The sequence below is a fragment of the Chionomys nivalis genome, chromosome 12 (assembly GCF_950005125.1).
Source record: "Chionomys nivalis chromosome 12, mChiNiv1.1, whole genome shotgun sequence".
NCBI lineage: Eukaryota > Metazoa > Chordata > Mammalia > Rodentia > Cricetidae > Chionomys > Chionomys nivalis.
In genome coordinates, this window is record NC_080097.1 from 57,203,399 (window position 1) to 57,220,554 (window position 17,156).

General features: G+C 39.6%; 2 gene segments (V, D, J or C); both read left to right on the forward strand.

Moving 5' to 3' along the window:
* The first annotated feature begins 3,737 nt into the window (after window positions 1–3,737).
* Window positions 3,738–4,365, forward strand: LOC130884672 (T cell receptor alpha variable 10-like). The segment is given in 2 exon segments: window positions 3,738–3,789; window positions 4,004–4,365. Coding segments are annotated over 2 exon segments (414 nt in total).
* Window positions 4,366–12,298: 7,933 nt separating this feature from the next.
* LOC130885124 (T-cell receptor alpha chain V region 2B4-like) lies at window positions 12,299–12,849 on the forward strand. The segment is given in 2 exon segments: window positions 12,299–12,347; window positions 12,539–12,849. Coding segments are annotated over 2 exon segments (360 nt in total).
* Window positions 12,850–17,156: the final 4,307 nt, after the last annotated feature.

The window sequence follows — 17,156 nt, forward strand, 5'->3', positions numbered from 1 at the left end:
GAGGGCTACTGATACTTTTTTTAATTGCATAATCAGCCATATCACTGAAGATGTTTATCTATTGAAGGAATTCCCTGGTAGGATTTTCCTGGTGGCTTATTATACAATCATATCATCTGCAAATAATGAAACTTTGACTTCTTCCTTTCTAATTTTATTCTCTTGAACTCTATGATAACATGATGAGAAACTCAAGTTGACAAGTGATTAAATACATGCCCCTGTATAAATCCATTCATGGTAGCACATGTTTCCAATTCCAGCACTCAGATTGGTTGTAGACTATGGCTGCTTGTTCATTTCCCAGTTGCCCAGAATCCCAAAATGGTAACAAAGAAATCTGTATTAAGTGCAATACTGCTTGGCCAATATCTTAAGCATAAATCTAGCTAGCTCTTATATCTTAAATCAACCCATCTCTATTAATCTGTGCATCACTATGAGGTCATAACCTACTGGCAAGGTTCTGGCATCTGTCTCCTCCAGTGGCAGCTACATGGCATCTCTTTGACTCCACCTACTCTCTCCTTCTCTATCTGCTTGAAATTCCTGCCTTGCCTTATTCCATGCTGCAATAGGCCCAAAGCAGCTTCTTTATTAAACAATGGTATCCACTGCATACAGAGGGGAATCCAACATCACCTCCCCTTTTCCCTCTAGATAAAAAGGAAGGTTTTAACTTTAACATAGTAAAAATACATACAACAAAACAGTTATGTAGCAAGAATTATAGTTACAATATTTATATCTACCTTATCATTTATCATAACTAAGGAGAACTAAAACTATTCTTCAAATCCATCAAAGGCCCCAGATGGATATAATATTATGTAAGTTAACAGTTAGTGCATTGTAAGCTACTTCCAAAATTCTAGAATTGACAGAGACATCTCGCTGCCTGAACAGTCACCCAAAGTTCTTCTGTATTGCTGCAGCATCCATCTCAGCCTACAGACCCATAGTATCTGTCAGATGTTTCCACGAAGCAGGAAATTTCTATATTGGTAGTTTGTCAGTAATTTTCTTCTGTTTCCTGCAGAATATCTGGTAGACTCTTTCATAAAGCAGGAATACTGAAGGACCGTCTCACCTTTAGGCAAATTCAGCACAGGCAAGATGATAGCTGTCTTTACATGTACAAGGGCCTAAAGACTGACATATACCTTATTATTAAGACCAGGGAGGAGGCACAGGGTAACACCCATTCTCAGTTCAGTTCCTGTCCTCCAGGGGGTGCAGTTTCCTAAGGCAGGCTCATTTCCTGTGTGATTTGTATCTGAAAGGGACTCATCCTTTCTCTGAGCTAGCAATTCTTCGTGCTAAACATCAAGACCATTTTTCTAGATGATACTAAAGATGGACACTTCTCCAGGCTTTGTGACTGCAATACTCCTCATATTTGGTAAGTAAAGTGGTTTAAAGGGCAAAATCTTTAGCTGTACGTTGTCTAAGAGAATTATCCTCAGGGTGACACAAAATTCCCTCTCCCTCTCTCTCCTCTACTTGCACTCTAGGAAGGACCCATGGAGACTCCGTGACTCAAACAGAAGATCAAATGATCATCTCAGAAGGCGGGTTCCTGGCAATAAACTGCACATATATAATCACACATATAGGGTCTGCTGCTCTTTTCTGGTATGTTCAATATCCTGGAGAAAGTCTACAGTTCCTCCTGAAAGTCATTACGGCTGGTGCAAAGGGAAGCAGCAGAGGATTTGAAGCTACATATGATAAAGGATCCAGCTCCTTCCACTTGGAGAAAGCCTCAGTTCAAGAATCTGACTCAGCTGTGTACTACTGTGCTCTGCGTGACACAGTGGCAGACACTGCAGGGGGAGCTGAGCACAAACTAAGAGGCAGTAGGTGGGCTGGCTACTGAGCACCTGCCTTTGAAATCCCTATGACTCAGTTCCTCATACTCTGTTCTATGTGACCTTACGCTTCTCTGTTGGTGGAAATCATATAGATGTTCTCACCCCATGCCACATAATTTCACAAACCATTTGAAGAATGAAATGGACTCTGGGGCCGTATCCTAAGTTGTTTTCGTGCAGTGCTGGAGAGAACACAGAGCCTTATTATGCCAGGCAAGTGAGACACTGAGCCACTGAGCCACATCTTAAACCTTATCTATCTTCAGTCGATCCAACATGCTGGAGAAAGAGACATCTACATAATGTGGCCTGGCAGAGTCTGGAAGGAAAGGTGTTGGAAAGCTATAATCCTTCCCTGACAAAGCCCTGTGTGCAAACAGCAACATGAAGTCCTGAAGGGAGGGATAATCATGGTGTAGAAGACACAACACTATATTAGTAAATCAGACAGAATTTCTTCTGTTTGGGGAAGCTCATCATTTTTCTCTCTTTTTGCTCTTTTTTCTTTTCTTTTCTTTTCTTTTCTGGTTTTTTTCTTTTTTGAGGTGGGGGTCTCTCTATGTAGCCCTGACTTTCCAGAATTCACTCTGTAGACTAGGCTGGCCTAAAACTCATAGAGATACACCTGCCTCTGCCTCCCAAGTGTTGACATTAGAGGCAGAAGTGACTATGACCAACTATCATTTTTCTCTTAAATCCCTCAAATGATCACAGGAGATCCACTTACTTCACAGTGATATTTAGATTAGTGTTAGATTAAATATCTGGGTACTGAGGCCAGGCCACACTGTTGTAAAACCAGTGATCACACTGTCTTTACCTCTTAGAATTCTCTCCTAGAATCCTGTTTTGTCCTGTGTGAGTGAATTATTCTTATTTCCTTTTGATTTTTCAGGCAAGATATGTTTCCCTTCTTTTGTTTTTTCCATTTCTATGTATTAATCTCATATGTATAGTTAATCTTCACTTACCTAAACAACTTCCACATTTTCACTGGCTTCAACTGCACTGAGAAATGAGAAGCATTAAGGAAGGAATTTTCAGACCTTCAACACTTACCACTTGTCAGTACCTGTGTCAGACTCTTGACTTTTCCCCCACTCATGTGTAATTCAGAAGCACAAGAATTGATGATCCTTAGCATTTATGATGATATTTGACAACAATGAGTCTTGAAAAGTATTTTTGAACTAATAATGGATGATTAAAAATCCTATCATTTCTATAAGATCAATATTTAACATTCACTCAAAAATATATTGTATTTAAACATGAAGTTGTCAAAGAATTAATAAAAAATATTTATTTTTAAACAGAATTTTAATGTATATTTTTCTTTAACAAAATTTATTTTGACACAGTAGCAAATCAAACAGAAAAAAGTCACATTCTAAAGGAATTTATATTTGCTGTTTAGACCAAGTTCAGGCTAGTCATTATCATTAGCCCCCTAGCATGAGTCATTTGTATTTAAACTTTGAAAAGACATTAAGGCTATGCTTTCAGAAGTGGAAAGTAAATATTACCTATCATATCTAATGTCCTATGTGTATCCAAAATTGAGTTGAGGTCTCAAAATAGTTTCTAGTTGACACTCTACCATGTCTCTATGCAAACATGTGAATTTATATCCTGTATCACATTGCCAGCAGTGAAAAGGAATGACAAACGTTTAGGCAAAGGTTGAGCAAGTCCAGCTCTGACCCCAAGATGGCAGTGCTTGCATTGGTCCTGTCATCAGAAGCTGATGTGTGTATCAGGTCTTTGATTGGTTGGCCTTGTTTCCTGAGAGTTCCTACGTGTTACAAGAAAGAGCTGATGAAATAGGCAGCAGCTTTGGGGGCAGACTTCTAAAGAATAACAATGGAGAAGCATCTGAGTGCCTGCTGGGTTGTTTTATGGCTGTATTTTCAGTGTAAGTTAGTGGAGGTTTTAGCCGGGGACCAGAGGACATCAAAGAAAATTTTCTTAGGATTTTGGCAAAGATGTAATTCCTTGGGATAGGTAGAGGAAGCAAAATATGCATATTCCTAGATCACCTGAGATTCACATAGAGTGTAGAGGATACAACCTACAAGTACTAAGTATGGATGATGGATTTCTGAAATTTCACACTGTTTTCTCAATAGGGGTTGCTGGCAAGACCCAAGTGGAGCAGAGTCCCAAGTCTCTGGTTGTCCTGCAAGGAGATAACTGCATCCTTCATTGCAATTACACTGTGAGCCCTGCTAACAACTTAAGGTGGTACAGACAAGACACAGGCAGAGGTCTTGTGTCCCTGGCATTCATGACTTACATAGAAAACAAAAAATCAAATGGAAGATACTCAGCAATTCTGGATGCAGATGCTAAGAACAGCACCCTGCATATCACAGCCGCCCAGCTGGAGGATACAGCCTTCTACATCTGTGTGGTCGGTGCACCGTGCTTCACAGGTACTTGCAGCCAGTACCAAAACCTGCTCCTGGAGGCTTCAAGGAGGTCTAAGTGACAGAGCAGTCTTTTTAACACTGTACTAGGGAGCTGAATTTCCTTATGAGTGTTATTAGTCCCATTAGAAAGGCAATTTTAAAACCATCTGAAAAGAAAACTTAAGGACAATTTCAATAGATTTTTGAGAGAAAACAACATATATAAAAGCAGACTATCCTAGAAGCCACCATGAGGAGAGGAGATGGAGAAAAAATAGCCTTTTCAATTCACCACAGAGTTCCTGAAACAGCAAGAAAACTGGGCATGTCAAGGAAATAGCTTAGGAGTGCTCAGCCATGAATCTGAATGCAGAGGGCAACCAGTTCCACACTCTCATGTCCAGGGAAAAGGGACTAAACCAGAAATACGTGCTTAAAAATGGGAACAGAAATAGCTTCTTAGGCAGGAAAAACACTCCTAAGAATGAATGTATGCTAATGAGCTGAGGAGAGAGTCTAAAAACATGGTGCCACACTGGGTACAGCTCTCCGTAAGACCCATAGAATCCCCATCTCTACTGTGCATATTGCTTGGGTGCTTTTGCACAATCCATGTTCCTTAGATGAAGTCCAGGTAAAGAAAGGTGTCCAGTCTTCCTTTCCTCATATGTTAATCTTTTACAAAAAGTAATTATCATTTCAAACTTAAACATTTTTGAGAATTTCATTCATGTGTACCATACTTACTTAATTTCTTCTTCATCCTCCCCCTTCAACTCCTCCTACATTTTCCTCAGTCCATCTCAAACTCAAGACCTCTTCCTTAATTACTCTCTCTCTCTCTCTCTCTCTCTCTCTCTCTCTCTCTCTCTCTCTCTCACACACACACACACACACACACACACACAAATAAATGCATCTTGTTTAGAACATTTGCTCCTATGTGTATGTGTTTAGGGCGACCTCTTGGGATTGGACAACCTATCACCCTATCAGAAGTCTTACCTCTGGAGAAAGCTGATCTTCCCCTCTCAGTGGTCATTAATCATCTGCATCTCAGAGATCCACGGACAAACACCAGGCTGAACTCCTGGATTCTTGATGTAGAAAGGGAGTAGGAATTTGTATAAGACAGGGAGGGCGTCTTGATGGGGGAACCCAAAGAGACAACTGACCTGTGCTTGTGGGAGCTTATGGACTCTGGGCCAACCATTAGGGAGCCTGTATGCCACGGACCTAGGCCCTCTGCACCTGTGTGGTAGGTCTTTAGATTCTCTTTGTAAGTCTCCTAACAGTGAGATCAAGACCTGTCCCTGGTGCTTATCTGGCTTTCTCCATGTTGGATTACCTTGCCCAGCCTTGAAGCAAGGGGAGGCTCTCATTCCTGCCTCAATTTGATGTGCCATGCTTTGTTCAAGCCCATGGGAGCAATGCCCATCTATGAGTGGAGATAGAGGAGGAGTGGACGGGGAGGGGAATAGATGGGAATTGGGGGAGAGGAAAGAGAATGGGAGCAGAGGAGGGAAGGAAACCACAGTCTTTATGTACAATAAATGAAAAAATGTTATTTAAATAGAAAAAGAAAAGAAAAAATCATCTGCATCTCTTCTTGTAGGAGTGGGATCCAGTAGATTTTTCATGTCTACGTTGACTGTTGACATGTCAGTCGGCACTGTCACTTTGCAGGTCTTGTTCAGTTGATCACATTTTTTTTTGAGATTTCATGGGTGCAGATTCTCTGATCTATATTGAAGATACAATCTCGCAACAGGTGTCCTGGTCCTCTGGCTCTTATAGTCTTTTATCATCCCCTTCCTCATTGTTCCTTGTGCCTGGAGTGTAGGGATGGAATGAAGACATATCAGTCAAGGTCAGACACTCTATGGTCCGTTGTGTTCAGTGCTGTGACCAATTCTGGACATTTGTAATTGTCTTTTGTTTGCTGCACAATGAGCTACACTTCTCTGTGTGTGCAACAATAGATGTTCAGAACTTTGTTAGGAAATATGCTGGTTTCGGGAAGTGACATTAGTATGTTCTCTTCTTGGGTTCATGTCTTCATCAGCTATGGGTAAGTGAGCCAGGTTTATGATAGCAGGCATGGACTTATTTATACTGAATGGGCTTTAAGTTCACATAGACAGATGTTGGTAGTTGGAGGTCTTGGTAAACCTTAACATAACTTCAGAGGCAGTGATGTTTGGTGTGTGTGTGTGTGTGTGTGTGTGTGTGTGTGTGTGTGTGTGTGTGTGTGTTGGTATGGTGGAGGTACCATCAGAAAGATGTTTCCCATTCCCAGAACTGGAGATTTCACGTGGTGGCATAAGATGTATAATTGGGACTCTCTCACCCCATTGAGATTGTGTTCATTTTGATTCTCTTCATATATGTATATTTCTATGAAGCTTCCACAGCAGTAGGTTTCCATGTGGTTTTTCAAATGGGTTTTAGTGATAGTTGCCTCTCTCCAAAATCTTTTCTTTATCCTTCTCTCCCACTCCTCCCTACTCTACTTTTCCCTTTCTCTCTTCATATCTCTATATTCTATTTCCCCTTCTCTCCCAGCTCCCAGCCCTTTATTAAATATGTAACCTGTTTGATTATTCATTTTATAGCACACATATTGAAAGCTTGAAAGCTAACATCCATTCACAAGTGGAAACTTGCAGTATTTGTCTTTTTGGATGTCAGTTATCTCAATCAGGATGATATTTTTTCTAGTTCCATCCATTTGCCTGCAATTTTTTCTTACAATTGAGTAACATTTCACTGTGTAAAAGTCCCACATTAGTATTATCCATTCATCAGATAATGGACATCTAGGCTCTTTCCAATTTTTGACTATTACTAGTAGACAAGTAGTGAACATGGGTGTACTGGTATCTCTTTAGTAGGATACCAAATACTTTGTGGTATAAGCCCAAGAGTGGTGTATTGGATCTGATTTTAGCCTTTTGAGGCATCTCCACACTGATTTCAATAGTGGCTATACTAGTTTGTTCTCCTACCAGGAGACATTGTGGTGTATTTCCAAGGTTATTGATTTCTCTCCACAGCCTAACAATAAGGCCATACTGCTTTCTAATTATTCTATTACCATATTAATTAGGTCACTGGACACAGAGAAGGTGAGCTAGTGCCCAACTGCAATTTTCACCCCTACTGACTAGTATTCACGGTGCAGAAAGGCACTCACTATGCTATTAGAAAAAAAAGGTAATTATCATTACCACCAGCTACAAACTCTATAAACTGTAACCATAACTCCGGCAAGATACTCTGAAGCAATAGTAGCATAGATGTTATTGGAAAAAGCAAAAAACTTCTTAAATTTGGATTTAAGATTCAACCTCTATTTGGCACTGTGTAAGTGGCCAAGATCCTGAGCCTGAATAGGTCACTTGCCTGGGGGAAACCCTGATACTACTAATCTGTCCAAAGAAACATAGCAATAAAATGACTATGGTGACATATTTCTATACCCACAGATCAGTGCATTACATTGCTCAGCCCATATCAGGGAAGCTTCTTTAAGTAGATGGGCAGTGACACCGACATACACAACTGGAAAATGTGCAGAGTCAGAGACTTTGGAGTGCTCAGTCATAAATATGATGTCTTCATCATTCCAGTCTCCTAAAGACTCAAGAATCTATGTGGAAGAGGAGGTGGAAAGATTGTTACAGTCAGAAGTGGTGGATGACTCCAAGCAAATGACGCCTTTCTAACAAAAAGGACTGATGCTCATGTGAACTCACAGAAACTATGGTAGCAGACAGAAGGCCTACATAGGTTCAAACCAGACAGAGTCACAGCACTGAGAGGGAAGAGAAAAAGTAGATATGGGGTCCTACCCATAACCAGGAAGTTGTTTGAAGTTGATACGTGTTGGGAAAAAGAAAAAGTCTGTTTTTAACTTCAGTGGTGTTCTCACTGGTTATAACAACCACACACCATTGTCCAATAGCAAAGAGTAGCTGTGTACTCCACAAACAAGAACAAAGGCTAAACAAACACAAAAAGTGTTCAGAGGAAGAAAGAAGGGCTGGAAATGCTAAGAAACTTTTGACTTAAGGAGTGATTGACTGTGAATTTCCAGGTCTTCTTTTGGTTTCACAACACCAATCATATCACACAAAGGATAAGAAACTGGGACTGTGAGTGGCACAGGTTAACACAGTGTCCCAGAGAGATTCTGTTGCCTTCCGTCAGAGGCCCATGTTAAGGAGAGCCTATGAGAGGACAGCTAACTCATGGATAGCAGCCAAAACCACATAGAATTTGTACCACACAAGAACGTAAGAGAAGGGTAACTGAAAGTTCGTAGAAAAGCTTTTGCCCCATGCTGTATTTTCTTCTATTGAAAATTGATTTTTATCACATAATATATCTGTACTAGATTTCCATGGCCTCTACTCACAGTTCCTCCAACCTCCCTTTCATCTGGATCCACCCCTTTCTCTCTCTCATCAGAAAACAACCAGGCTTCTAAAGATACTGATAAAATACAATATAACAACAACAAAAAAATACTACTAAGATGTTACATTTCAACATGACCAACCAACCAAAGGAAAGAGCCCAAGAGGAGGTGTAAGAAACAGGGAACCACTTGTTTATAAACTCAGGAATCCCATAAAAACTCTAAACTGGAAACCATAATGTATGCCCACAGGACCTGGTGAAGAGCCACGCAGGCCCTGTGCATGCTGCTTCGGTCTTTTTGAATTCATATGAGCTTTGATCATGTCAATTTAGAGGGTCTTATTTTTTGGTATTCTTCATCCCTCTTGTTCTTACAATCTTTCTGCCTCCTCCACCCTAATGCTGAGTGGAAAGACTTGATGGAGACATTTCATTTTCAACTGTGTGTTCCAAGGTCTCTCATTCTCTGCATAATGTCTGTATGTGGGTCTCTGTATTTGTTTCTGTATACTGCAGGAGAGTGTTTTTTGGATAGTAACTGCACTAGGCACTAATCTATGAGTACAGCAGAATGTCATTGGGAATGGTTTTGCTACATTTTTTTTTAGAATAGTAGTATTTCCTTTTACCATAGGTCCTAAGGTCATCTAGTCTCAGACCCTTGGTCAAAAAAGGAGTGGTAGGTATGGGTCCTATTTCATGGAGTTGGCCTTAACTTAAATCTAACATTGGTTGGTTACTCCCACAAGTTTTACTATCATTGCCTTAGCACATCTTACAAGCAGGGCACCATTGTAGATCAAAGGGTTTGTAGCTGGTGCTTAGGTTTCTCTTTTGAAACTTAACAGAGTACTTTTCTATAACAAAGATGCTAGAACATAGGTGTGAAGGCTCTATGCAGGCATCAGCTCAACTTCTCCATGATTAATAAGTTCTGTGTTGTCTTCAGTACAGGGGTCTTGGACTCAGCTTGTGGAGAACAATATATACTACAGACAACAACCTGAGTTGCTTGGGAATTCCCATGGGACCCTTTTGGCCAACAACTAATTAGATGTAAACCTATCCCAGTATTGGAAGCTTCATTTGATGACAAGAAATGTACAAATGCTACTCCCTCTCTCTCACATTATTTAGCAATTTCCCCCTAGGTCACTTTCATATAGGTATATATTTTAGGAAGCTTCTACTGTATTAGGTTTCTATAACATTCCATAAATAGCCCTTAATTTTAGCTGTCTCTCCCCATATTCCCTCCCTCATCCTCTTAACTCAAGCAATGCTTAAATAATAACTTGGGGCTTGTCTATAATTTTGGTATTGGTAGAAACAAGTGGAGCTTTTTATCAAAGAATAAAGCTTGATTGCTTTGGCCTGACAGGTACCTCCTAGAAGAAATGGCCTAAAAGACTTGCTTGTATTTCATATAAGCCAGGACTCTACCAAGGCAGAAAATTCTTCATGGAGGAAATTACTTTTAAAATTTTGCTAGAAGCATTGAACAATGCTGTAGGAAGTTGACAGGGTGCTGAACTAAAATATGAACAACATATTTTATTTTCAAGATAAACAGTTCTGAAAACTGAAGATCAATTGACAATGACCCAGTCTGATAAAGAGGAAAAAAGACACAAGGAGAAAATAAACAGAAAAAGTATTAATCTTGCTGAAGATCCCTTGTTGGGCATTCTTTGGAGCAGTTTTCTAGACTGTCTTTTTTTCAGCAATGACATTTCATTAATGCTCAGTGCTGATTTCATTTTCATTGTCCTCTTGGTTTATACTGAGCTTTTCAGATGTGTGCCTTTTTGTCTTCCATTGAATTTGGAAAGATTTGTGGTACTGTCTTCTTCAACTATTCTTTCTTTTCTACCGTATTTCTTCTGGAATATTAATATTGAAGTCTCTATATGAGAAAATGTTCTGTGGGTCTCTTAAGTTCTGTTCATTCTCTTCTCTGGATCAATTAGTTGTGAGGCCAACCTGATCTACAAGAGCTAGTTCCAGGACAGGAACCAAGAGCTACAGAGAAACCCTGTCTTGAAAAATCAAAAAAAAAAAAAAAAGAAATTTTTAAAAAGACACAAAGTTAGGGAATCAATTAGTTGTTAAGAAATTTTTTTAAAAGACACAAAGTTAGGGGATCAATTAGTTGTTAAGAAATTTTTAAAAAGACACAAAGTTAGGTGATTACAGTGGTTGGGAAGGACCTAGGAGCTTGTGGGTAGGAGATAGCATATAAATAGGATTAAAAGACAATACATGGACTTCTGACAGAATTAATAAAATATATTTCTAAAATTTAAATATTTCAGTTCTAAAGATAATATTGCTGGCTGCAATAAAAACATTATTCAATAATTTAGAGCCATTCAAAATTAATGAACAATAGTAAGCATTACTATATGTTCAAATGAAAAGTTAATATTTTTTAGCATCTTCCCTTTTACTTAACTTAAAAGATAAATTCATAAGATAGCACTATAGATGTATTGCAACAGAGGAGGTACATATGTGTTTAGTTTTATATGTATAAAGAGATCCTGACATCATTTTAATACAATTTTTATATTTGATATTGATGTAAACTTAGTATCATAGCAGTTTTTCCTGTGGAATAAGTTGTCATTTACTTCATTGAAAAGGAAGGTGTAACACTGAATGTCAATGTTGGGCTTGTTTTTTGATTCATGGTCAAAGGTAATCCTGTTGCACAAGCAAGAGACAGAGACAAAGACCTACCTAGGAATGGCTTGGAGTTTTGAAATCTCTAAACTCATCCCAATGACATACCTCCTCCAAGAAAGCCATACCATCTAATTCTTCCCAAATAGTTCCACCAACTATGAACCATAGATACAAATATATAAGTCTAAGGGAAACATTGTAATTCAAACCACCATATCAAACTCTGTCTCAAAAACAAAAGATGTGTTTCTTTGATTTTGATATGGAAACATAGTATTAAGTGAGATTTTAACCTACTCAGTTTCTCTAGAATTCCTTTAATTAGAAGAAGTTCTTTCAAAAGTCAAAGATGAAGTGTTTTATACAGTGCATTGTCCTGCCCAGAGAGAAGTTGTGCAGTGTGAAATGCTACTGTCCTACAGAACCTCACTCAGATGTGTTGATAGAAAAAGTCTGAATCGCTGAATATAAGGAAGTGGCTGCTAGAGGTAACTCAGGATAAATTTGAAGTTTAACTTGAAATGCTTTTAAATATACATGTTCCCCCATATGGACTTGAAGCAAATGTCTCCTAAATTTGTATCAAACCAAGTTGACAGATTTTTATTTTAGCCTCTCAATAAGAAAGGCATTTATTTTTAGCAAATCTTTGTTCGTAGTCAGTATCCACAAGATGGCAGCCTCTTCTCAGAGACATGAGGAACCCCTCCAGGGGTTTGTAGTGAGAGAGCTTGGGGGGGAGGAGTTTGCTAGTGAAACATAGGTAAGAAAAAGAGCTCTATTTTCCTACATGGTGACACAGTATCTTGATGTTTTTTGGAAGAGAAACATTAGAAATGTGCAACTAATTTTTTTCTGGGCTTAAAATTTGGATCCTCAGTAAGGATAGAAGAGAGAATAATGAAATCCTTGATTGTTTCCCTAGTGTTCCTGTGGCTTCACTTTAATTGTGAGTTTGGGCATTTCTTTTGGGTATAAGGTGTGATATGGGAGGTTGGTGCCTACTCTAGGATAATGCTAAAAACACGGATGGCTTTAATATCTAGTTAAGGGGTGGGAGGCCCATGGAAGAGTTACCTTGGTGTGTTTGCTTCTCTATGCATCTAGTCTTTGTTGTCTGAACTTTGTCTCTCTATACAGGGGTGAGCAGCCAGCAGAAGTTGCAGCAGAACCCGGAATTTCTCAGTGTCCCAGAAGGAACCATGGCTTCTTTCAACTGCACTTTCAGTGATGGCAATTCTGATGACTTCAGGTGGTACAGACAGCAGCCTGGGAAAGGCCCCAAGTTGCTCATGTCTATATTCTCTAGTGGAGAAAAAGAAGAAGGTAGATTCACAATTCACCTCAACAAAGACAGCAGGCATGTTTCTCTGCACATCAGAGTCTCCCAGCCCAGTGATTCAGCTGTCTATTTTTGTGCAGTGAGAACACAGTGCTCCCCAGGCACCTAGAGCCTGCATCCAAACCTACTGAGCCCTATGAAGGCCTGATAGAGCATGCTTAATTAGAAAAGTATTTACTTTATGAAAATATCTTGTCCTGAACACGTAGTGCTCTAAGCTTCATGTCTTCTGTTCCTTCTCATCATTTTTTTCATATCCCACTGGAACTAATTAGTGCTGGCCATATGCTTATTGGTGTTGGATCATCTACAGATGCATAGGCTTCAAGTGGCTTCCTTCCTAAAGAAAAATGACTCTCCTGTGCCAACAGTCATCATTGCCAATAGCTCCTCAGCAAGAAATGGGGCCTCAGAAGCCCTTTAACTTCCACACTTGAATTTTAAGCTCTCTTGATTTTGTGCATTTCTGATACAAGTAACCACAGTTTCTATGAGCTCATGTATACAACAGCCTTGTCAGATCCAGAGAAGAGTATTTTGAAGATCTCCTCCCCATCTCCAGATCTTACTAGTTTTGTGTTGTTATTGTTTTGGGTTTGGTTTCGTTGTTTTCACCTTTCTCCCAAGATTTCCCCTAAGCTTTGCTGGGATAAAGAGGGGTGTTTTGTCTATGTCTGGGCACTCACAGCATCTTTCTCTCAACAATTTGAACATTCTCCTTATCTTTGGACTTCTACATTTTTTCAATCCCCCTGATTTATGATGTTTTCCTGTCTTGTATCTAGGGACTAATACAGATGTTTCATTTAGGTTTGGACACTCTACATTCATTCTCAATACCTTTGGTGGTTATGTATCTGTGTTAACTCGCTGAAAATAAAGCTTCTTTGATCAAGGTTAAGAGCAACATGAACCTGGTTGTTGACTCTTTCTTGAATTCAGTCACATTCCTTCTTTGTAGTTGGGAGTTACACTTTGATTCTTCATTTGGATGATCAGACTTCAATTTTGGCTCAAGACAAGTGCTTCACAGATGGAGTCTTAGATCTGGTCATATTTCTGTAAATTTCCTCAGGACTCCAGATGTAAACACTGGCTCTGCTCCTGTTGAGCCCATGGCAACATCCTTTGTTCTGCTTGGAGCCTATGTCAAAGTTTTCATGTATATTTTGGTTTCTATCAGTTTTCACCTTACTGAACTTTGTGTAGATCCAATTTTTTTTACAGTCTCCTAGTATTCTCTGTGTTCCATGAAGCTATTTCTTGTTAGCTATAAGAATAAAAACTTTAATATATTCATCAGTACTAGTGAACACTGAAAAGCAGAAGTGGGCTGTTATGTCCTTCATGTCTTCAAAATGAGCACTATGTAGATGATACTGAGTTCTGCTGCCACCTTCCCATGTAGCCTGGCCCCTTTCATCTCAGCTGCAGTGAGTGGCTTCTGAATCTCTAAGTGGCTAAACTGTGGAAAAATTTTACAGCATGTTTTTTTTCCCTGAAAATGTCAAAAAAGATCATTTTCCAAAAAAAATTTTATGATGGGAAAGCTTTGTCAACCAATTATTTTTAAAAGGTGGGACCAAGTTATAGTGTGGCTTTCTGGGACCCAGAGAAAAATGGCACACAGCTCAGGTGTGCTCTCTGTGTGGTTCCCTTGCAGCACAGCTTAGCTTGGATTTTTCTTTCCTGTTTCATTAGTTTCCTCCTTATAATGAATAAAAATATAATTGTTTTATCTTTTAGCTAGCCTGGTTATTTCCTGAACTGAGCTAACATCTACAATTTTACTCTGAGTCTTCTAGTTTCATAGCCTGGGCTATCTTACTTTCCAGAAACCACTTCTATCATTCCAGGGAGAAGTAATGGGTTTCTCTATAACATCACTAATCTCTTTAATAATTACAGTTGAATTTTGCCTGATTCTGTTGTGTCTGCAGTTTTAAACATATTTGATTTTTTATTGTTCTTTCTCTTCATGTTTACTAAAAGCAGCAAGCAATTTCCTAGTTAAGGCTTGGATCTTGTGGTTCTTTAAGTAAGCAAGCAAGCAAGTCAGTAAGTAGATAAATGATGATAGATAGATAGATAGATAGATAGATAGATAGATAGATAGATAGAATGGTTATAAGGTCTATTAGCTTATTACACCAGCACAGCACAGTACCTGGAGTAGCTATGCTTCCTTAAGTGGGAACATGCTACATTGATAGTTCATATCCTGATGATCAACAAGCCAGATGTGGAGCCAGGAATAGAGCAGCTATGACTTAAAGGCCCACATGCACTGGTCTACCTTCACTACTATGTCCCTAACCTCTCATAACTTCTCACTTTTCTTTGTGGTTGGATAACTTGACATCCAAACACATCACTTTTATATGTAGCATTCTGCCCCTGGTGCATATAGGAATCTCATAATGCCAAAAACATTCACTTCAATGTCAAATGTTGTTGCAAGGAGAGGCTGCTTGTTTGTCCCAGCCACCTGGCTAGCATACACCTGAGATAACCACACAGAAACTGTATCAATTAAAACACTGCTTGGCCCATTAGCTCTAACTTCTTATTGACTAACTCTTAAATCTTAATTTAACCCATTTCTATTAATCTTTATATCGCCACATGGCAGTGGCTTACTGGGGAAAGATTCGGATGTCTGACTCTGGCGGCTTCATGGTGTCTCTTTGGTTCCACCCTTCTTTCTCCCAGCATTCAGTTCTGTCATCCCTGCCTATCTAAGTTCTGCCCTATCAACAGGCCAAGGCAGTTTCTTTATTCATTAATGGTAATGACAGCACACAGAGGGGACTCCCACATCAAAATATCACTATGGTTTAACCCTGTTAACATATTCTAAAACTCTGAGTTCCTTCTGAGATTCAAGGAAACTTCTTTACTGTGAGTCTTTCATTCTTTAATAACAATGCCCAGTAACAAACAATAGGGCATCAGAAACTTTTTTTCTAAACACCTGGAGATTTCTGATTCTTCCATATTAAGCAGGGGAAATGCCTAATGCTCTGTGAGAGAAAATGCGATCCTAATACATGAACTGGCTTTGTGGGAGCTTAGCCTGTTTAGATGCTCACCTTCCTGGACATACATAGAAGACCTTCGTCTTCCCGCAGGGCAGAGTATTTGGACTGCTCTTCAGTATCGAGGAGGGGGAATGGGGTGGGGGGAGGAGAAGAGGAGTGGGGATAGGGGGAGGGGAGTGGGGGGAGGGGGCAATATTTGGGAGGAGGGGAGGGAAATGGGGAACGGGGAGCAGGTGGAAATTTTAATTAAAAAAGAATAAAAATAAAAAAATAAAATTCAATAAAAACCTCTTTTATTCACTAGTTTTGCTTCATTTTTTCTTTCTTCTTCTCCCTGATTCTCTTTCTTCTCTCCTTTTTCTACCCTTTCTCTTTCTTTTTTTCATGTGTATGTATTCTTTTATGTACACTCATCACCCTAAATACCCCAGGATACATAAAGTTCAGTAATATTGGTGATTTTAGACATCCACTGGAGACTTGAATTCTGCCTCCTTTGGATGTGGCTTCAAGCTTATTTACTAAGTATGATGTAGACATCTTAGTGCAGTTTGAAGGGAAATCATCAGAGGGTGCTACATCTTCAGATGTGGTTAATGTCTGCACCTATGTGGTAGTGTCACATGACAGACTGCCACTGTGCAGAAGGAGGTCCTTGCTTATGAGTGAGGAGTTTCAATAACGTTCTGAAAGAGACTTGCCTGTGAGTTTGGTGTACTCAAGAACCAAGTGTCGTTTTCTCTTATGAACATGCTTCTTGACATCTGCTCAGTTCTGCTGCTCCTCTTAATGTTCAGTAAGTTATATTTAGTCTAAGTAATGATGATGTCATTTTCTTACAGCTATGGCAGTCTTTGCCTTTCTTCTCACACAGAAGAATAATTTCTCCTCATTTATTTTCAGGAAGGAGCAATGGAGACTCAGTGACTCAGACAGAAGGCCAAGTTATTGTCACAGAGGGGTTGCCTGTGAAGCTGAACTGCAACTATGAGACTATTTACACAAGTCCTTCCTTTTTCTGGTATGTGCAATATCCCAGGAAAGCTCCCCAGTTACTTCTGAAGACCTTGACAGACAAAAGAGGATAGAGCATCAAGGTTTCTATGCCAACCTCAACAAGAGCAACAGCTCCTTCCACCTGCAGAAGTCCTCAGTGCAGCTGTGGGACTCTGCCCTGTACTACTGTGCTGTGTGTGACACAGGGAGGGAGACTGCAGGGGAAGCTGCACACAAACCAAGGGTGCAGGAGGGCTGAGGGGAGTGGCCTTGTGAGGGAGAGTTGTGTGTCTTCTCTACATGGGGTTTAACCAGGCTCCTGAAAAACAACAACAGATGTCAGGTAAAATTCCTAGAAAACAAGGATCTGACAGAATAG